Genomic DNA, 22770 nt, shown 5'->3' with positions numbered 1-22770 from the left:
CACGGTTCTTTTGAAAGCAGCCTGCTACGGCACTGTTGTCAGCAGCATATGTGCAATGGAGCTTGGGTTTAGAGTGTTTTAAAGGTGGTGACCTTCTCCTGCCCTGAGAGAGGGCTTGACATGGGGGTTGACAATTCATATTATCTTCCTTCATTACCATTGCTAGGCTACTTGAGGTGGCTGGAACCCTCTAAAAGGGTTCTCAAGTTACAGCTTTGGCTGGCTCTTAAAAGCAACAGGGATACCAAATGCAATAGTAATAACTATGATGGCTTTATTTCAAAAAGCAATATAATATTAGTAGTTGTTACTGGCTTTTCAACAGAAGGAATATCAAATGCAGTTTTCACAGATTGCTTTTACACTACCTGCTAATTCTTTGGGGACACTCAAAATTAGATTTTCAAAATGTTGTAATACAATTGATCAGGTTTGTGTGGTCACTTTGCGATAACGTAACATAGTAAATGCCAACCAGGTAGATTTTGAGGAAAACAGTATATTTATAAGCATTTGTGACAGCGCTACCTTGAAACCAGATTTTATCTTCCTGTGGCGATATCAGCGATCAAATCTTTCAGGTGTTTAAACCACATTTGGAGCAAAAGATTTTCAATATTTTTTAACAATAGCATAGAAAAGACTATTGAATCATTATAGAACCTACTTAAAACTTTCACTTTGATGGACAGGAGTTCCAAAATATACTGTAAGTATTTGTAAATAGCTATTTTATAACAAAACCGTGTTGCTACTTTGATTGAAAAGTTGTTATGTACACATTAGCATAATGTCGTCTTTCACATCTGACCTCACTTTAATGCTCAGAGCTGAAAAAAGCCTTTTTAGAAAATGGGCCGTTAACCAGAATTTGTGCTTTGAGTCGCACTAGATATAAAAGAAAATGACAATGTTATCACTGTTACTACTTGATGGATCCATTTTTTCTTCCTCTGCAGCTTCTTCTTGTGTTCACAGCATTAAAAGTGGCATTGAACTTGAAGGTTTCAATGCATTACATCCAGCCCAATCCCAGCCTCTGCATCATCATCAGTAAAATCCATAGCACAAGCACATATGCTGCTGCCAGCAGTGACTTGACATGCTTCTGTCTTACCCTTAAAAGTACTATGATCCCTCCAACAAATATCTATGCATGATATACCCAAATGTTCTAATAAAGAAATGTCAACTGGCTCGTGCTGTTAGATGGGATTTTAATATAGGAAAACCAATATTCGTCAATGGAAAGCAGTCACTTAACATTTTAATATAACATTTTGGTGGTCTCACATAGTTATTTCTTCACAGAGAACTCATAGTGACCATATGAGGCCTAATTTGAAACTGTGGCAAGGAAGCAAAGGGCTTAAAGTTGCCAAGTGTTTCCATCAACTTGCCCCCCAGTCATACTATGCCTCTGTGGGTAAGTCCTGCCCTTTTTTGGCTTTTCTTCACCCAGTGAGCTCGACCTTAGCTGCAGATGAGAGTCCTTAGCTGCACTCACTCTTGAGCAAGTGGAGAGCATCTACAGTGGTGTAGAAAGAATGCGCTGGCCCGTAGCGCTACTGCTTTGGATCCTCTGTTTGAACTCATTTTGTTTTTACAGATGTGTGAAATATTACACGACTCGCGGTAGCGCTAACCTCCCTCTCAGTTAATGATCCAGATTCTTTCTTTGCTCACTAAGATCGGCCATTGTTTTTAGTTATCAGAGATGAATTTGGGTTTCAGATGGATTTATTGTGTTCATATTTCAGTCTGCTGTGGGCAATGGCAGCACCTGCTAAGTATAAAACAGACACCGTATAATCCTATAACCCAGTTTGGCAGTTGCATCTGCTTGGAGGGTCAGTTTATTAGCTGGATTCACGCCAGTCATAGACCAGTTTGGCCCTGTGTGACTGTGGTCAGTAGAAGTGATGTCAACACAGGCTACAACACAGCTAAACATCCCATCAGCTCCACAAACAATTTGTGAAGAAGTGCAGAGGTTTGATTTGTTAAGTGATTTCTACTTGAAACAGGAACTGGGAACTTCTGTCGAATTCACGAAGACCATTAAACATTTGTGAAGTTCAAAAAGTTTATCCAACTATTAGTAGATAAATGGAAAATGCAGAAATGGACAGTTGGCTCAAAGTTCTTAGAGTTATCCCACAATACCTATGCTTTCAGATACCACAAAACCACCAGACCACATATTTATTGGAAGGGAGGGCAAGAACCAACTGGAATGAGACATATTTCAGGGCAATTTTGGCCACAAGTTTGGCAAAATTGGACCTGGATTCACTGAGCAGCTCATTATATCAGATCTGATGCAAGATAGTGATGTGCATTGTTACTAATTTAGATTTATGTATCTGGAAGGGTTAATGAACTGATAAATGGTTGGTTGAAAAAACCTTGACCAACATTAATGTAGAGCTGTGAGCTCACCTGTTTAGGTGAAATCACAGGTGTAGCAGAACACATTTTAAAACATGTTTTAATGTTTGAAAATAAAGTGGGAAATTAGAATCTCTTTAAGTTGGCTAAGTAACTGAGGCTCTCTTCAGATGACATAATGAGCTAACAGAGCTAAATGGTGCAGCAGATAATGGCGAGGATTCGTTGTCTTCTTAGAAGTGCTAGCATGTCAGTTTGTTAGAGAAATACATTGCTCAAAAAAATAAAGGGAACACTTAAACAACACAATGTAACTCCAAGTAAATCAAACTTCTGTGAAATCAAACTGTCCACTTAGGAAGCAACACTGACTGACAATCAATTTCACAGCTGTTGTGCAAATGGAAGAGACAACAGGTGGAAATTATTGGCAATTAGCAAGACACACTCAATAAAGGAGTGGTTCTGCAGGTGGGGACCACAGACCACTTCTCAGTACCTTTCTGCTTTCTGGCTGATGTTTTGGTCACTTTTGAATGTTGGTGGTACTTTCACACTTGTGGTAGCATGAGACGGACTCTACAACCCACACAAGTGGCTCAGGTAGTGCAGCTCATCCAGGATGGCACATCAATGCGAGCTGTGGCAAGAAGGTTTGCTGTGTCTGTCAGCGTAGTGTCCAGAGCCTGGAGGCGCTACCAGGAGACAGGCCAGTACACCAGGAGATGTGGAGGAGGCCGTAGGAGGGCAACAACCCAGCAGCAGGACCACTACCTCTGCCTTTGTGCAAGGAGGAACAGGAGGAGCACTGCCAGAGCCCTGCAAAATGACCTCCAGCAGGCCACAAATGTGCAAACGTGTGTCTGCACAAACGGTTAGAAACCAACTCCATGAGGATGATTTGAGGGCCTGATATCCACAGATGGGGGTTGTGCTTACAGCCCAACACCGTGCAGGACGCTTGGCATTTGCCAGAGAACACCAGGATTGGCAAATTCACCACTGGCGCCCTGTGCTCTTCACAGATGAAAGAGGTTCACACTGAGCACATGTGACAGACGTGACAAAGTCTGGAGACGCCGTGGAGAGCGATCTGCTGCCTGCAACATCCTTCAGCATGACTGGTTTGGCAGTGGGTCAGTAATGGTGTGGGGTGGCATTTCTTTGGAGGGCGCACAGCCCTCCACGTGCTCGCCAGAGGTAGCCTGCCTGCCATTAGGTACCGAGATGAGATCCTCAGACCCCTTGTGAGACCATATGCTGGTGTGGTTGGCCCTGGGTTCCTCCTAATGCAGGACAATGCTAGACCTCATGTGGCTGGAGTGTGTCAGCAGTTCCTGCAAGATGAAGGCATTGAAGCTATGGACTGGCCCGCCCGTTCCCCAGACCTGAATCCGATTGAGCATATCTGGGACATGATGTCTCGCTCCATCCACCAACGCCACACTGCACCACAGACTGTCCAGGAGTTGGCGGATGCTTTAGTCCAGGTCTGGGAGGAGATCCCTCAGGAGACCATCCGCCACCTCATCAGGAGCATGCCCAGGCGTTGTAGGAGGCCACACACAATACTGAGCCTCATTTTGACTTGTTTTAAGGACATTACATCAAAGTTGGATCAGCCTGTCGTGTGTTTTTCCACTTTAATTTTGTGTGTGACTCCAAATCCAGGCCTCCATTGGTTAATAAATTAGATTTCCATTGAAGATTTTTGTGGTATTTTGTTGTCAGCACATTCAACTTTGTACAGAACAAAGTATTCAATGAATATTCAAAGAATATTTCATTCATTCAGATCTAGGATGTGTTATTTGAGTGTTCCCTTTATTTTTTTGAGCAGTGTATATTTTCACTGTTTGTGGATTTAAAGTTAGCAAAAAAGATGTACCATACCTGGCCTCGCTCTCTTTGCCTTCTGAGTTACGTCCTTAACAATGTGCCCTTGACGATGGGCTCATGTTGAGGCAGATGGGCTCACATTGAGGCAAAGTGTTGCGGTAGAGTGTGATATAATATAATTAGTCGTGAACAGAATGCTGCTGTCGGAAGAAAACCTTGTATCTCCAAAATGGTAACTTTACAGGAGAAGGAAAAAACCTACATTACTTTTAATGTAAGTCAATGGAACCAAACATCTTTTCAAGTCATTTGGGGCAGTTTCTTTTGGTCCATTTATCATCGAATTTACATACAATGTACAGAGTAACAGGCATTTTCACATTATGCCATAAACTGAAAAACGTCAAAAATGGAGATACAAGGTTTTGTTCCGACAACAGCAAGAAGTAAACTTATCACATTTTATAGTCCTGTTAAAATATAAAAACAATAACAACAATATTTATTTGTATAACACCTTTTACAACCAGTGTTCTCAAAGCAGCTTTACAGAAAAACAGTTTAAGAAAGATCAAAAGAAACTAGATGTGCATTTCCTGCAAGAGTGCTTGAAAAGAGCTGCAAGTGTTTGTGTGTTTCTGTGTGTTTCTGTGTAGGTGAACAACACCTCCTTAGGTATGTGTGTGTGTGTGTGTGTGTGTATGTCTGTGTGTGTGCGTGTGTGTGTGTGTGGTGTGTGTGAGATGGAGAGCTGTATGTGTTTGAGGGGGGAGGGGTGGAGTCATTCAAATTAACTGTCACTCTGTTATTATGCAGCTAGTGGAGAAGCCTTGTTTGAGTCCGATTTGCACCCTCTGAACAAACAGTCATAACTCGGGAAATGTTTATTCTATCGCTTAACGGGTTAGATAGTGTGAGAAGACCCCTTGAGGATTATTTTGGTGTAATGTTGTGTTTATTGAGAAGAAAATGTCTGAGTTATGACGATTTAAACACAGAGAAAATCTTGAAATAAGCAGATTCTGATTTTGAGAATGTTACATGGGAGTGAATGGGGCAGTTTTCTGTGCCTACTGCCAAACAAATGCTAATAGCTCTAAAGCTAATTGACAAAATGATGAGATATTTTGAGGTTTCAGAAAGGACAAATGTCTCTACCATTTAAAACTGAAACGGAGTTTCTAGGTGAAAGTTTAAGGATTTTGTGATCAGCTGTGTCTGAGACTGTATGTGAGTGGCCGGCTGTGACGTCATCGATGTCAGTTAGAATGTGAAGTTCTTAACATTCCGGCATTCGTTCTTATGGGAGGTTTTTAATTTTTAAACTTAATTTTATTAAAAACTACCAAACCGATCGACTCCAGAAATACAGAGTACAAGTCACAGTGCCGAGACCTTTGAAACGCAGTTTGAATGGAGTCTGTACGTTAAGGGGTTTGGACTGTATTTATCACAGAAAAGTGTGGAAGAAGAATAAGAAGAAGTATGAGAGATAATAAGAGTGATTTTTCAAGCACTCTAATAAAAAAGAAAATAAAAGAAGATAAAAAGTCTGTGTAGACGTAAGGACCTGAATCCAGGTTCAAGCCACCCCATGAGCAAGCCAGAGATGACAGTTTGAATGGTTTGAATGGTTTCTCTGTCTTTTTCTACAAGATCAAACTTAATACCTGAATAGTGATTTCATTATTCAAATACTGCCATCTCAAATAGTTAACCGAGTACTCAGGAACCTGTGCACATCCTCACTCCTTTTACAGACCTGTATCACTATGCAGTAAAAAGCAAACCTGACCCAGAACCACTCCGTCCACTCAGCTGCTTTGTGACGGTGAGCAGTGGTCCTTCATTTAAACGGTCATTTCAGCAGCTTTGAGTTCTTTGCATCAATGGGCCTAAAAAGCAGGGCATTGGCCTGATTTAGGTTTTCAAAGAGGCTGTCAGTCTCTCTCTCTGTAGGGTTGGAGAAGCAAAGCCAGACAAGAGAGCTTCAAAGGAGGCCTTCAAGTCTGACCTGTAAGCCTTTGTTGACCTCTGGGCCTGAGCTTGCCTCCAAACAAAAAAGCGCTTTTAAGGATGCTCTTTGTGGTTAATCAAGAAGTACTTTGTGGTCAGTACAGATCACAGGTTGCAGCTCTGTTTGGTAGATGTTTGCTAGTGTGGATGGATTAGCCCATGTTTATGCTTCTGCTGTTCTGAGCAGGAGTGTGTGAGCGTGAACGTGTCTTTTCATAGCTCCTTCGTTCAAATTTATCTCTTGCTCAGTACCACATTCCTTGCCAAATTGGGCTTACCAGACCAGGAATCTATTTATGCCCAGTCCCTCAAAGCATGAGTTGCCAAAATATGGGGAGAATGGTCAGATGTTTGCTGTTTATATGATAATCAATGTGTTTTATTTGTACATGAAATTATGCTGGCTACAAAAAGTAGTAAAAAATAATTAGCCAACATACGAGCCAAAGTATATATAAAATAGTGCTTTTATGTACCACTAGTCCAGCTGAACATGCCTTGGCAAACTACTGCCTGGTACAACCACAATGTAAAACACTCATATGCTTTCTCAAGAGTGCTTTGAAAAAACACATTTGTCTTGTGTGGAAGTGAGTGAAAGAAAGGGACCATTGTACAGGATAAACACTTTTGGTTTCTTTATGATTAATATGTCATAGAGGGGCGGAGATGACTAGAATAATGTTTCCTGTCTTCTGAGAATTGTGGATATTACTGGATCTGAGCAAAGGCAAGAGAGGCTTTTAACCCACTTCATAACATCTGCAGAAAATAGCGCTGGAACAACCGCTTACTGTTCTGGCACCATCATTTCTTTTCATTTGTAATGTAGTTACGTGTTGGCGACACCTGGCTCCACACCCAGGACTTCTTTCAGAATTCTGTACATTCTGTAGTCATCAATGCTGTGGTTCACTTTAGAGCATGAAAAATATGTGGGATTGGGTTTAAATTTCCTGCACATAAAGGCCCAATCCTATTTCTTCTTTTTAACCCTACCCCTTGTTTTCGAGTGTCACCCTAACCTCTTGTAACTGAGTTTCCAGGGGTAGTGGTTAAAATCTTGCCCTACGAAAGGGACTCTCAAAAAAAAACAACATTACTTCATTATCAGCTACAAGCACTGATCTGTAGGCGACCCGGCCCGTCTTCACTGATAGTAGAGAAGGGAAAAGTTCAGCACCTCACTGCTGGGCTTTAGTTACATTTAGAGCATCATATGCTTTCAAAGAAGGGAGACAGTTATTTATAATCGCCCACCGTTAATTCTTTGGTGATAAGAAGCTGAAGTCAGATATTCACCAGCTTCTTGTTCAAATTTTCCCGTTCCACCTTAAATGGTGCAGCACTTACATTCTGGCGCTCCAGGCGTCAGAACTGCTGGAGTATTTAAGGTGGAACGGGAAAGTTTGCAAGCTAGCTACTAAGACATTAGCATGCTGTTAGTGATTTTTTACGCATGTTATGAAGAAAACAACCATAATACATTGAAAGACATTAAACTAAGATAAAATGATGATTATCATCATTTTTAACAGAAAAAATTCTCACATTTGTGGTTTTCTTTGGTCACTTGCGCAGCCAACTTTTTCTTTTTTTTCTCATAACATTCTGTTTGGAGTCTCTGAAAAACCTCAGTTTGGAGGGTCTTGTAGCCCTAACACTTTGCCCTACCCCTCTCAACAAAAATTTAGACACCCTACCCCTAGACTATGGGCTAAGTGGTAGGGGCGAGTGGTGAAATGTTGATTGGGCCAAAGTTTTAGGGCCCATTCTATCCTGGTCTATTTGGGGCTTTGTTGGATTGTGGGAATTTGAATGCATAACTTCATGTACACCTCATAACAGTTTATAATTGGGGCAGTTGCTTGCCATATATGCACCTTTACAGTTTACACTGACTCACAATACACTGTATATATGTATATGCTGTATATACAGTGTATACAAAGTCCAAGTAAACACCCCCCTCCAACATCGTGTGCGCTCACCTGCACTTACTAAGACACAGATGCACCCTTGAACTGAGAGGAGTCGAAGTTGGAACCGAGTTTGAAAAACACAGTGATATGTGGCGAAAGCTGGAGCTTGTTTATGTTGTGCTCAGGGTCTGCGTTCTGTTAAGAGTTCTTGGGGATGCCGCGCTGAAGCATTCCCATCCCAACAGTGTTCATGATAACGTGTGATTAACCAGCCTTACAGAGATATTGTGATGGACCACAAGCTTTGGAATTTGGCTTTGATCCCTACCAATTAATTGCTTATTTCCCATCCAGTAGAAATAGCTGCATATAACCTCCATCACTTTTGTCGAGAAGAAATTGTATATTGCACACAGCTATGTTGACTATTTGACCTACACCAAACTAAATTCTTATCATGATGATTTAGCGTATGATGCCTAGGGGTGATTATGTGTCTCATTATTGTGGTCCGTTACGCCACATTATACCACAATATGCTTTTCTGAGTGTATTGAAGAAATCATCTGCGCTTAAAGAACACTGACCAACTGCATGTTTCATAACTAAACTTGTTTAATTGTATTTTGTACAGTGAATTGACAAAAAAAAAATCTTTTTGATAGTATTTTTAAATGCTGGTGTGTTTTGTCTGTTACAGCTTGTCAAACCTCAGAAAAATGAAACATTGGCATGCATACTGTGTATTGTGATAATATCTTGAAGTAGATGGATGTTATATTTTTGTAGTATCTCCCAACCTTAATAATGCCACTTACGTTGAAAACAAAGTGGCTCACTCTTAAAAATATGGTTCTTCAAGAGTTCTTCAGTGAAGACAACGGGCCTCATTCACTAATATCTTCTTAAGTTCTTTCTTAAATGTGTTCTTGAGCAAGGTCCGTAGAAAAAGTGTTCTTAATCCACAGAATTATTGACATCTTTGTATTCTTGAGTGTGTACATTCTGTTCTTACCTAAGAACAAATCCAAGTAAGAAAACACTGATGTCTGAATCTTATAAGTAAATAAATAAATTAATTAATTAATTCATAAAAACTGCATAACACTGTTGTTGAAAGAAAACCTTGTAACACCATTTTTGTCATTTTTCAGTTTTTTCCATAATTTGAAGATGTCTTTTGCCCTTTAAATTGCATGTAAATTTCATGATGAATGGACCAAAAGAAATGGCAAAAAAATGACTTGGAAAAAAGTCTAGTTCCAATGACTTGCATTAAAAGTAAAGCAGATTTGCTCCTTCTCATATAAAGTTAATTTTTTTTTTCTTCCACCAACAATGATAAGTTTCTTATAAGAAGAAATGTATGCTTAAGAACGGGTGGTGAATGAGGGCCAATGTTCCTTTATAGATTTTTGTCATGCTTAAATGGTTCTTTGCATGGTGAAAAAGTTCTTCAGATTGATGGAGAATGTGTTTTGTGTGGTTTGCAGTCAAAAAGGGCTCTTCTACTGTTAAAACCTTCATGTCATAACAATAGCAGAGCCATATATGGGCACTATATAGAGCCTTTTTTAAAAAGGTTCTATGTAGAACCATATGCAACACATTCTCCATCAATCCGAAGCACCATTCCACCATACAAAGTACCATTTAAACATACGAATGGTTCTTTGAGTGTACATGGTTGTAATCTAATTCTATAAATGTCGGCTTTACTAAAGAAAAAGCATCTTTTTTAAGAGTGTAGAATGAAATAGTTTGAATGAAATCCCCTCATTCATCATTGGATGCTTGATTGCTGGATGTTTGATCATTCAACCTTCACAGTGTTTGATGTAGGATAAGCTGTGGTTCAAAATAGCAGACAGTCTGACTGGAGTGCTCACAGCAGGATGGGGATATCCCTGGAACAGGATGGGTGGATATCTGAGATCGCAAGCAAAGTTTAAGATAACTGCAAAAGTTAAGAGAGCCTGGCCTTGACGCCTTGGCCAGGCCCTGCGTTGTCAGCAGAGACTTCACTGTTAGAAAGAATGAACATAATTTTGGGGTAGTTATGGGAGCGCAGGAAGGGGTGGTTTGTGATGTAAAAGATGCTGACGGATCCTGTGTGTCTCCACCGGGATTACACAAAAGGATGTCAAGGTCAGAGTTTAGGAGTAGAAGGGTGGATCATGGACACCAAGGTCTGGGCAATGTAACAATAATTATCATTGTTGTAATGAATTATGTCACAGTTGCTTCTCTGAGTATATTGTGGATATAGACTCATACCACTGCATAATTAGTCCTGTTTCATGGAATTTATTGCAGCACAGTGGGTGAAATGTTTGTTAAAAACAAATAAAATATGCTGTTGCATGTTTTCATGTCATTACTGAAAATAGTCTAGTGTAAGCTAAAATTGTCACTACCAAAACGGTAACTAACAAAACATCTGGTACCAATTCTTCAGGGTTATGTTTGTTTCGGTAGTGACAAAATTCCAAGTCAGTTAATCAGGCATATCATTATGACCACCTCCTTGTTTCTACACTCATTGTCCATTTTATCAGCTTCAATTACTATATAGGTACATATATTATTATATAACAGCACTGCTGAGTCTGATCCACTCGTACCAGCACAGCACACACTAACACACCCCCACCACGCCAGTGGTCCACCACCCAAATAGTACCTGCTCTGTGAGGGTCCATGGGGTCCTGACCACTGGAGAACAGGGTAAAAGGGGGCTAACAAAGTATCAGAGAAACAGATGGACTACAGTCTGTAACTGTAGAACTACAAAGTGCTCCTATACAGTAAGTGGAGCTGATAAAATGGACAATGAGCGTAGAAACAAGGAGGTGGTCATAATGTTATGTCTGATTGGTGTATATGATATATATTTCTGTGCAAATGCTAATTACCCATGTTTTTCTACATACATTTAAATGACATGTTGTGTATGTTTCTACAGGAATTGGTGTGCCTATGTAGTCAAAAAAACTGTTAGCTGTGTTATGGAGGATGGAGTGGAGACATACGTGAAACCAGAATACCAGCATTGTTCTTGGAGCCAGTGTTCCCGGGTGGTTGTGTGAGTGTTTTTTTTTTTTTAGGGTTTTTTTTGTGGAACAAGAAATAGTATGTGGCTTGTTCTTTGTCCCCAGTGACTGTCATGACTCTGTCTTGCTGGGAAGGCCTGGTCAACATCTTTCTGCTGTCTACCATGACAATGAATGAGCGCAGACACCACTTATAGTATCCTGATCAAATTACCCCTGTAACTAACCAAGAAACCCTGTTTTTACTAAGACTAATAATATATTGACCTAGAATGGCCAGTAATGATTTGACCACAATGATCCAAAATTTGTTAATGTTTTGGGTACAATTTTGTTCCTAGATCAACAAGTGCAGACAAGATGTCCTTTTTAAAAATGGTCTTACGTAGAATGATAATTCATAACAAAGCCTTCGTTTCATGACTACTCACCAAGCAGTGGTTCCAAAGAAAGCCATGATGTTGGTTCCTGAAGAGATACACAAATCACATTACTGCCGTAATGATGTAAAAAATGTTCTAATAATAATAGAAACTAAAACTTCAGCTTGGTGTATTTATTTATATGTAAAAGAACCTTTTGGGTTACAGTCTCAGGTGTTTCACTAAGAGTAAAATTAAGAAACTATAAAAGCAAATAATTTGTTTTTTTTTACTATTTAATGCTATTTGTTATGGACTTCTGTCCTTTTGTGTCATGTGTGATCAGGAATAAGTTAACAGAACAGGACAAATATTTTTCTGTCTGCTTAGCTGAGCACTCTTAATAAACCACTTGGCCTATTACAGGCATATCAATTCTGACGCCTGGCTTACACAAAAGATACAGCATTTCCTAGGATTATCACAGTTACCATGTGTTGAATAACTCATAGTACACAGCTGGGGGTAATGATACACAAAATTCAAAATTCTGTTCAATACAATATGGTGGTCTCAATGTTGTGCATTTTTCAATACAACAGGATTTTTTAGGGGTGCAAAAAGGGCCTTATGTTCATACATTAATGTTGATATTTAAAGTTTGCATGAATACAGCACACATGCACACAAGGGGCCATGATTCAACAGAGCTCTGATTATATTGACTGGTTTGGCACAGATAAATAAAAGTTCTCCAATAGAACTCAGAATGTTACAGAGCCCTTAAGGGTTGGTTTAAAAAAAATTATTTAATGACATTGCATTCCCTTGTAAATGTTTTGCATTATGATGCAAGCGGTTTGCAATCACTTGCAAGGTTGAATTTACGTTGATCTTGGATTGAAATAAACTGTATTGCCAAAAGTATTCACTCACCCATTCAAATAATTGAATTCAGGTGTTCCCATCACTTCCATGGCCACAGGTGTATAAAACCAAACACCTAGACCTGCAGACTGCTTCTACAGACATTAGTGAAAGAATGGGTCAATCTCAGGAGCTCAGTAATTCCAGCGTGGTACCGTGATTGGAGGCCACCTGTGCAACAAGTTCAGTCATGAAATTTCCTCACTAAAATAATTACTAAATATTACACAGTCAACTGTCAGTGGTATTATAACAAAGTGGAAGTGGTTGGGAACGACAGCAAATCAGCCAAAAAGTGGTCGGCCACATAAAATGACAGAGCTGGGTCAGCAGATGCTGAGGTGCATAGCGCACAGAGGTCACCAACTTTCTGCAGAGTCAATCGATACAGACCTTCAAACTTCATGTGACCTTCAGATCAACTCAAGAACAGCATAGAGAGCTTCATGGAATGGTTTTCCAAGGCCAAGCATCTGCATCCAAGCCTTACATCACAAAGCATAATGCGTCGAATGCAGTGGTGTAAAGCGCTGCCACTGGACTCTAGAGCAGTGGAGACGTGTCCTCTGGAGTGACGAATCATGCTTCTCCATTTGGCAATCGACTTTGGACGAGTCTGGGTTTGGCGGTTCCCAAGAGATGGGTACTTGTCTAATTGCATTGTGCCAAGTGTAAAGTTTGGTGGATTATGGTGTGGTGTTGTTTATCAGGAGTTGGGCTCTGCCCCTTAGTTCCAGTGAAAGGAACTCTTAATGCTTCAGCAAACCAAGAGATTTTGGATGATTTCATGCTCCCAACGATGTGTGAACAGTTTGGGGACGGCCCCTTCATGTTCCAACATGACTGCGCACCAGTGCACAAAGCAAGGTACATAAAGACATGGATGAGCGAGTTCGGTGTGGAAGAACTTGACTGGCCTACACAGAGTCCTGACCTCAACCCGATAGAACACCTTTGGGATGAATTAGAGTGGAGACTGCGAGCCAGGCCTTCTCGTCCAACATTAGTGTCTGACCTCACAAATGTGCGTCTGGAAGAAAGGTCAAAGATTCCTGTAAACACACTCCTAAACCTTGTAGAAAGCCTTCGCAGAAAAGTTTAAGCTGTTATAGCTGTAAAGGGTGAGCTGGCATCATATCAGCGAATACTTTAGGCAATACAGTGTATAAAGACATAATGTTACTTCTCAACATCAAACATGATTGTTATTAGTGACTGCAAACCGAAACTGAGATTGAGTTTCAGTATAGTGCTGAATAAACTCAGCATAGACTGGCGAAGCTGGGAAAACAGCTTTTAACATTAGCTATGCTTAAAACAAAGCTCTAATATAGGCATTGTCATTGGGTACCTCTCGTCCTACGTTTGCTTGCTGTCTGACAAGTATATATTTTGTGAGGGAATGTAATTTTTGCAAGGGAATGCAAAACATGTGCGCAGGAATGCAGTGTCATTACCTTTTTTTTGTATTTTTTTGACCACGGCCACCTAGGGGCTCCATAGGGTGTGTAATGCTGAATGCAATTAATTGTATTCATAGTATCTGAAAGTATTTTTAAATGTTGCACTGCTTTGTCTGTTGTGGCTTATCAGTGTTATCATGATATTAAGGTGTTACCAAACATTATTTCAGCACATTTCAGTAGATACTTTGTGCACCACTGAAAAATATATCTTGCCTTACCTGACAGGTATCGGACATACAGAAGACCCAGGTACAAGACTGCCTACAAAATGGTGACACAGATGGAGTGGAAGTGTTGTCATGGCTACTCCGGTGAAGACTGCAGTGTTGGCCCCAGTAACGGCTCAGACTCCCATGGAGAAGGTATAGGACTTACATTATGGAAAGTGTCATCTCACTTTCAGAGAAGCATGTTATGATAAAGCTAATAGAAGCTAGTAGTATTTATGAGTATTTCTTTCCTCCTCAGGAAGAGGGGACAGTGATAAGATCAGACAACTTGAGGAGAAGATCCAGAGCCTGACCAAGGAACTCCATGACATGCAGTCCACACTGCATGGACTGAATCAGAAAATACACGAGGAGTCTCATCATGGGGGCAGTAGTGGTGGTCACAATCCTGCTGACGCGGCCCAGCCAGAGATGCGGGAAACCATCAACAGCATCCAGAGCAAGTTGGATCTCCTGGACAACATGACTCAAGTACATGACAGGACCCTCATCAGCATCAACAACCATCTAGTTAGTGGCAGTGGTGCAGGCAACGAGCTAGACAGGGGAGATCGCTACAACACACTGAAGGAAGAGATTCTACGGGAGCTAGAATATCGTGTCACACTATCCTGCTCCTCCTGCCAGACTGGAGTGGAGGACATTCGGCGGCTTCAGCAGGAGAACAAGGACCAGATCAAGGCAATGGAGAAGCACATAGAGCAGCAGCACAAGCACACAGTTGAGTTCCTACAAAGAGAGCTGTCCCGCTTGCAGGGCTGTTGTAGCTCCATAGGTGACCTCGAGACAAGAGTCAGTGCCCTAGAAAGAAAGGTCAGCTCTACTGTAGAATCATATGATGTCTTACAAAGCCGGATTGAAAAGGAGCTGAAGGGGTCCAATGGAAATGGAGGCCGAGGAAAGATATCGGAGGAGAGACTGAACACCCGCCTCAAAGAACTAGAGCGACGTATGAATGGAACAGTAAGGAAAGCTGAGCAGAAATGCTCATACACTGAGAGCAGCATGAAGGAACTATTGCAAAGAGAGATCAACCAGATACGCAGCTCTGTCCAGGGCAAAAATGATGAGTATAGTTACAGAATTTCTAACGTTGAGCTGGACATCAGGGATCTGTGGGGTTCTGTTGATGACCACAAGGGTCGTATAACTGAACTGGAAAACAAGACGTCTGTCCTTAACAGTAAGCTGAAGTCTGCAGTTGCTTTGTGTGCAGAGACATGCGCTGCACAAGAAAAAGCAAGCAAAACTGAGGACACTGTGAAAACTCTGGAGTGGCAAGTCATTACCAATCAGGAAAATATCCAGAAGTTTGACACCAAGCTAAAGGATCTCTCAGTGTCTGGTGACTCCCTGATGGACCGCATTTTAGACATCAGTCAGGATGTTCAGAAAGTCAAGGATTTCATGGGCGAGAATGGTGAGAATTTTGAAAGGATTATCAATGAGGTAGAAACATTAGGGGGCAATTGTGATGTCTGCAGTTCTGCTTTCAATTCCCTAGAGAAAGACTTCCAACAGTTTAGGAACTCAACAAGAAGTGCCCTGGAGAAATGGCAAGGTGAAATCACCAACTTGAGGAAGACAGTCGATTCTGATGAGAGCACATGCTCACAGGTTTGCTCAAATCTACAGGAGGAAGTGGGCAAACTCAAGGAGGAAGTGGAGAAATGCCAGGGGCAGTGCAAGATCAGCATGGAGGAGCACAAGAAACACACAAATGGACAGCATGTTATAACTAGCACATTGGGCAAAGAACTTAAGTCCATTCAAGGTGAGCTCTCAGGAGTCAAACTGACTTTCAGCTCTATCAATGATACCCTGAAGGGGCTGGGTCGTACTGTTCAGAGGCATGGCAGTACTATAACTGACCTGGGCACTTCTAAGGACAGGATCTTCTCTGAGATTGATAAGATCCAGCAGGGTCTGAATGAGCACATAGAGGACAGTCGTGGACACTTCAGCAACGTTGGGCGTGAGATCCACAACTTCAACAGCAAAATATTGGTTGAGATGGGTGAGTGCAAACGTGCTGGCGAAGGGCTCGAAAAGAGGCTTTTGAAAATGGAGGACGTTTGTGGCAGGCTGGACTCGCTTTCAGAGAGCTTGCAGCACATCAAGGATGGACTGAGTAGACATGTGTCAGGACTCTGGACCTGTGTCAATGAGCTCAACGCTACCATCATTACTCAGGGAGAGGCCTTAGACAACATTCAGAACATTCATTTGGAGAACATTCATGAGATGATGGATAACCTTAACTCCTCACTACTGCACTTCCAGAAAGAGTTCCAGACCTTCACTGAGCAAGACTTTACTGGTGAGTGTCCAAGAATACAGAAAGCAGAATAGTAGCTTGGTGATTAGACAAATAATTGATAACACGTAAGTGATGATAATTTACATTGGATTTGTTTATGTCCACGATCCAACACCCAGTTCTAAAACCTAAAGTTTACATTTTGCTCATTGCAGTGAATTAATTTGGCAGTGTGTATATACACATAAATTGGAGAAGGATAAAATAGTACCACACAATGTTTGCCAAATTTGTAGTTGTATGATTCCAACCAAGGAGCCAAGGTCTACAGAAAATCTGACTTAATTTGTACAGGCTAGACAATTTGATCTTAATCAAGAATTAGACATCACACTCAAACATGCAAATATGATTCTTCCAAACACTCTCAGTAAGAATTATCATCACATTTTTACACAACTTGAATGGACAGAATATTACTCCTAATGAAATAAGCAAATGTGCTGTAGTGAAGTTATACTGAAGTCATTCTGTGTAAGAGCAACATGCACAAAGATGCAGGAAGGAAATAAATATGGAACAGTTACAAGCATATTATTTGCAAAATGAGGATAACATGGTCCTGCAAATGGTTGTTTTGTAGAAATGAATGGCAAATATTTTAACCTAGCATACTGCCTGTTCAAAATCAACTTTACATTCTACATTGTTCCCACTTGTTAGCTTATATCCACTGACCATCTTTCACCCAGTGGACAATTCTGTGGTATAAGACACATTGCTGTACATCAGGGGTGTACAATCTAATCCACAAAGGGCCAGTGTGGCTACAGGTTTTCCCTCAAAACAAGCTGGAGTAAACCTGATTCCCCTTGTTTAATCACTTGGTTTCAATCTTCAAACTACTGATCAGGTGATCTCCAGCTTTGTTGGAATAAAAGTCTCCAGCAATATCGGTACTTCATGGATAAGATTGGATATCCCTGCTAGACATCATGCACTAAGCTACTCCGACTATGTTACTATTTTTAATTTTGGAAAACTTTATTTGATTTCATTTGATTTTTTAATTTTTATTCCAGGGCCACAGGGACCACAAGGAGAACGGGGCTACCCAGGCTTAGCAGGGCCAAGAGGCCCACCTGGCAGAGAAGGTCCACTAGGAAAACCAGGAATTCAGGGTCCAGTGGGACCACCAGGTACAGAGGTTTTCTACGGAAAAAAAAACTTTTTCACAATTAAACACAAAGATTTATTGCACCAATAACATTACTTATGTGCCCATTTTGCTCTGCAGGCCTCAGAGGTGAAGAGGGTAAGTATTTTTTCCTCATTTACTTCAATAATACAAAATTTCATGTCTTTGCCATAACCATCTTTACAATAAGCTTGTCTTGTCATGTAACAGGTCCTCCAGGAAATGACGCAAAAGTACCAAGACTGTCGTTTTCCGCAGCCCTAACACGACCACAGATCAATCCAGGCACCATTATCTTTAACAAGGTTTTTGTTAATGAAGGACATTCGTACAATCCAGATACAGGTATGTTAAACCCCTATTGCCATAGTCTAGACCAGGGCTCGGCAACATGCGACTCCTCTTTTACGGCCCTGTTGCACAGCACAGCACTTCACAGCAGAATTAGATTTTTAGGTAAAAATAAAATAATCCTCCTTTGCAGTAAAATAAAGCTCTGCTAATCATTCACATTGTTAAAATACACATTTTTAACAATAAATGATCTTAAACGCTGGAGTTCTTTATATAACTGCTAAATCATCAACCTGAAGGTTGGTGCACAGACTGCTGGTCACACAGCAACACAGACAACAATCTCGCGTAGCCAGTAGCTAACGGAAAGGCAAAGAGGAAGATTTACAGTGAACATCAATAATTTGGAGATGAATGGACTTGTTTGCATTTATAATCACTCCATAATTTATAATCCACTCCACTGGTTTCCTGATACGTTTAATGTGCAACAAGAAACTCACAAGGCTGAAATCAGCTTTTTATTCGCCAGCTTCTTGTTTGAATTCTGCTGTCCCGAGCACCATTTAAGGTGGAACAGTAAAATTCAAAGAAGAAACTGGTGAATAAAAAGCTGATTTCAGTCTCATAAAAAGTTGAACAGTGAGACATTTTCCAAGAAATGATTCCACTTTTCCTGGTGGAGATGCGAGAAATGTAGCTATAGCGGAGCTAAAGCTTAAAGCAGAGCAAAATAAGTCTGTGTTTACATTTATATTATATTTTTAGCCTATATTAGTACATTAGCACACTGTGACATATTTACAACAAAGATGGTAAAATGGACATAAAACGCTGTGGCTCCCAAGGTGGTTTGATTTTTGTTAAAAATAGCTCTTCCTAAAATTTGGGCTGCCGACATCCCATTCTAGACAGTCAGAGATATTGTTTATACTCAATTTCCTCAGTATTTTATAGTTTTTAGTAGTTAGATTGATTTTTAGATATCACTTTTCTGAAGGCCAGCATCTGTACAGCTACATGACACCTACATTAGCCTTAATAAAGGCTTATTCCAAAAACTGTCAGCTACCATAAAGGCTGCTTTTGTCAGTTTTATGTCATTTAACCTTAGCTACTATTATAACAGTGTGCTTGTGTTGTCTGACTTATTAGTCCTCTGCTGGCCAAAACACTTGCTCTGGATAAGAGCATCTGCTAAAATCTGTGAATGTAAATGTAAATAACAACTATAGCTTTATGCAATTATCATTTATAAATTTCTGTATCGGTGTAAGTTAGTGGTTGTGAAAGTTTTACGTAGGTGTTGTATAGCCTTATAAATGCTGCACTTCAGTGAAGTGATCATTACATGCTAATCAACTGATGTCAATGACATATATGGAGCCTAAAACAAGTGTTTTGCTCTGATATTTCAAAAGGTACATTCACGGCACCAGTGAGCGGTCGTTACTTCTTCAGCGCAGTTCTGACTGGTCATAAGAACGTGAAGATCGAGGCAGTGTTGTCTAAATCTAACTACGGTATTGCCCGAGGAGACTCTGCTGGTTACCAGCCGGAGGGCCTGGAGAAGCCCGTGGCTGAGGCCAGGCAAACCCCAGGCTCTCTGGTCATCTTCAACATCATACTCCCACTACAAGAGGGAGACACTGTCTGCCTTGACCTGGTCACGGGTAAACTGGCCAACTCTGTTGAACCTCTTACTATCTTCAGTGGAATGCTACTGTATGAGGACGTGGACGCCATTGCTACTCCATGATGAAGAGAACTGTGGTTGTTAAAATCGAAGAACTTGAGAAATAATCTGCTTTTTACAGTGTTCAATGACAGCTATGATACCACATGTATTATACACTGCCAGTCAAAGGTTCAGACACACCTACTCTAATGGTTCTCCTTGTTTTTAGCCTACCATTTTACTAATTTTAGGATAAACTAAACCAAAGTATAGGAAGACACATGGAATTATGCAATGGGCATAAGAAAAAAACTAATTATCTTCTATTTTCAAACCTAAAAAAAGTAGCCAATTTTTGTCCTGATGTCAGCTTTATGCACGCTTAGCATTCTGTCTGCCAGCTTCATGAAGACTCATTCGGAAAGCTTCTCCAGCATATAGAAGTTCCACATAGACCATGATGACCACTGAAAACTTTTATGATGTAAAACTTTCACTTTGAAATTAAATCAATTTGATAAGCATGATCTGCACTACTTGTTTTGGGAACAACTTTTTTAAAAGTAAGCATAAGCCTGTACTTCAAAATGTCTTTAACCTCTTATTCTCCTTGGGACCACCGGTGGTTCCGAAACACACTTTGTCATTTTCTTCATAACCTTCATATTTCATAAGCTACATCCAGAAGCTGGGCATCGTATGAGGCTGTAACTCTTCTTTCCAGTCAAATAGATGGTGATGTCATTTTAAACCCTTATAATAAAAGAAGCTGAACTCACTATTTTTTTTCTACTGAAAGTCGAGGCGTTTTACTTTTACTTTTATTAAACAACAGATTTTTGGCTTTCAGCAGTAAATTGTAAACATATAGCAATATGTGTAGATCATCAAATACATTTTCTGTTCATTTGAGGGGAGCTTTTAGAAAAAAATAAATAAAATAAAAACATTTATTTCATACAGTCACTGAATTAGCTGCCTTACGTAAATTCAGATGGAAAAAAACTAAATATACCCTCGAGAATAAAAGGTTAATATCATGAAATTGTACAATCAGTTGTGTCTAAATTTTTGACTGGTAGTGTACATTCAGGTTTTTTTATCTGAATACCACCTGTGACGTTTTTGGACACAGGAAGTCGTTTGTGTCGAAACAGTGAGAGATTTAAATGTTTAGACTCTAAAGCAGTTGTTTATAGTAATTTTAATAACATTTATCACTGCTTTGGGAAATAGTATTAATGTGTTTTACACAAAGCAAGACTGTATTCTTAAATGGCTTTGAGTTAATGCTGTTACGGTCACCACTGTAAGTGCTTTTTCCATTTGCTCTGACGTTTATCTATCAAGCTCTTCTAGGCAGGAGAGTTAACTTTCAGAACGTAACTTGAAGTGTTGCCAAACTCCTCCTACCACTGCCTTAAAGCGAGTTCCTTTTGACGTGCAAGGCTAAAGTCAGAGTGAGGGGAGGGTGGGAGAGAGAGAGAGGTCCTAAAAATATGTATTTCTGGACTTCGAGGCAGTTTTTCCTCGAAGACCCCACTGACAGCTTTCTCTTAAATTGCCAATAAATATGCCTTTATTATTTTAATCCATTTGCTGTTTTTTCCTCTCATGTTTCTGTTTTTTTACTTTAAAATCACCATATTTGGGAATAAAGGCCTCACTCCTTCAATTCAGTGAGTACAAACAAATCTTGGCATGCTCAGAAGAGAACAATTTAGGACCAGAGGCTATGAGAAAGGGTGGCTTTTCAAACCCATTCCTCCAACCACAAAACTCTAAGAGTGTTGTAAATGGTTGCATAACTGTTTTCTACTGTTCCCCTGACAATTGAACTTTTACACTTCAAATAGCTCTTCAATCAAGTTAAATATAACACTTCGCAGCTCATGTTTGTGCCAGGAATTCCAGTGTGTGACATGAAGACTCTTGGTGGTCTGAGGCGAATGGAAAGCTTGACAGAAAAGGATTTTCGAGTGAGTTTTCACCAAGGATGTTGTGAGAACAAACACTGACCTCTCAAGCTCCATTAGCCCAAAGGAAAGAAGAACAAAAGCAATGGGCCTGCATAAAGCCCACGGACTTACGTTTCATTAAGTGTTAATTTTGCTGAGATTTCAGTGGCTCTTTTATTTGAGCTGAAGCACATACAGAGTAGATCATCAGTTTGAATCACTATGTATATGAAACATTGCCTATATTTGGTTTTGTACCCCAAAGTCACATAGTTCCTGTACAATAATAAACTACACCAAATACAGATCATGTAATGATTCGCCACTCAACCTTTCTGTTTTAAGAATGTTTGTATTCTTTTCTGGGGCTACTTAACATGATGACAACTCCATATTCAGTGTTTTGAGGGATATACACGAATCGACATAACATGAACACCTCCTTGTTTCTACACTTATTGTCCATTTTATCAGCCCCACTTACTGTATAGGTGCACTTTGTAGTTCTACAGTTACAGACTGTAGTCCATCTGTTTCTCTGATACATTGTTAGGCCCCCTTTACCCTGTTCTTCAGTGGTCAGGACCCCCATGGACCCTCACAGAGCAGGTACTATTTGGGTGGTGGATCATTCTCAGCACTGCAGTAACATTGACATGGTGGTGGTGTGTTAGTGTGTGTTGCGCTGGTCTGAGTGGATCAGACACAGCAGTGCAGCTGGAGTTTTTAAACACCTCAGTGTCACTGCTGGACTGAGAATAGTCCACCAACCAAAAATATCCAGCCAACAGCGTCCTGTGACCACTGATGAAGGACTAGAGGATGACCAACACAAACTGTGCAGCAGCAGATGAGCTATCGGCTCTGACTTTACATCTACAAGGTGGACCAATAACGCAGGTGCGTCTAATAAAGTGGACAGTGAGTGGACACTGCTGTGTCTGATCCACTCACACCAGCACTGCACACACTAACACACCACCACCACATCAGTGTTATTGCAGAGCTGAGAATGATCCACCACCCAAATAGTACCTGCTTTGTGAGGGTCCATGGGGGTCCTGACCACTGAAGAACAGGCTAACAAAGTATCAGAGAAACAGTCTGTAACTGTAGAACTACAAAGTGCACCTATACAGTAAGTAGAGTTGATAAAATGGACAATGAAAAAAAGGA

General features: G+C 40.4%; 1 protein-coding gene across 1 annotated transcript in view; it reads left to right on the top strand.

Annotated features, from left to right (window-relative positions):
* Positions 1-20338, top strand: part of emilin1a (elastin microfibril interfacer 1a) — a 22917-nt gene extending 2579 nt beyond the window's left edge. The window contains exons 2-8 of the mRNA XM_017718447.2: positions 11134-11253; positions 14202-14338; positions 14445-16526; positions 17549-17665; positions 17764-17781; positions 17875-18009; positions 19380-20338. Coding sequence (XP_017573936.1) covers positions 11134-11253; positions 14202-14338; positions 14445-16526; positions 17549-17665; positions 17764-17781; positions 17875-18009; positions 19380-19717 — 2947 coding nt within the window. The 3' untranslated portion in view covers positions 19718-20338. The remainder of the gene's footprint in view (positions 1-11133; positions 11254-14201; positions 14339-14444; positions 16527-17548; positions 17666-17763; positions 17782-17874; positions 18010-19379) is intronic.
* Positions 20339-22770: the final 2432 nt, after the last annotated feature.

Source organism: Pygocentrus nattereri, chromosome 4 (assembly GCF_015220715.1).
Source record: "Pygocentrus nattereri isolate fPygNat1 chromosome 4, fPygNat1.pri, whole genome shotgun sequence".
NCBI lineage: Eukaryota > Metazoa > Chordata > Actinopteri > Characiformes > Serrasalmidae > Pygocentrus > Pygocentrus nattereri.
The sequence above is the reverse complement of the archived record's forward strand: the minus strand, read 5'-3'. Positions and strand labels throughout refer to the sequence as shown.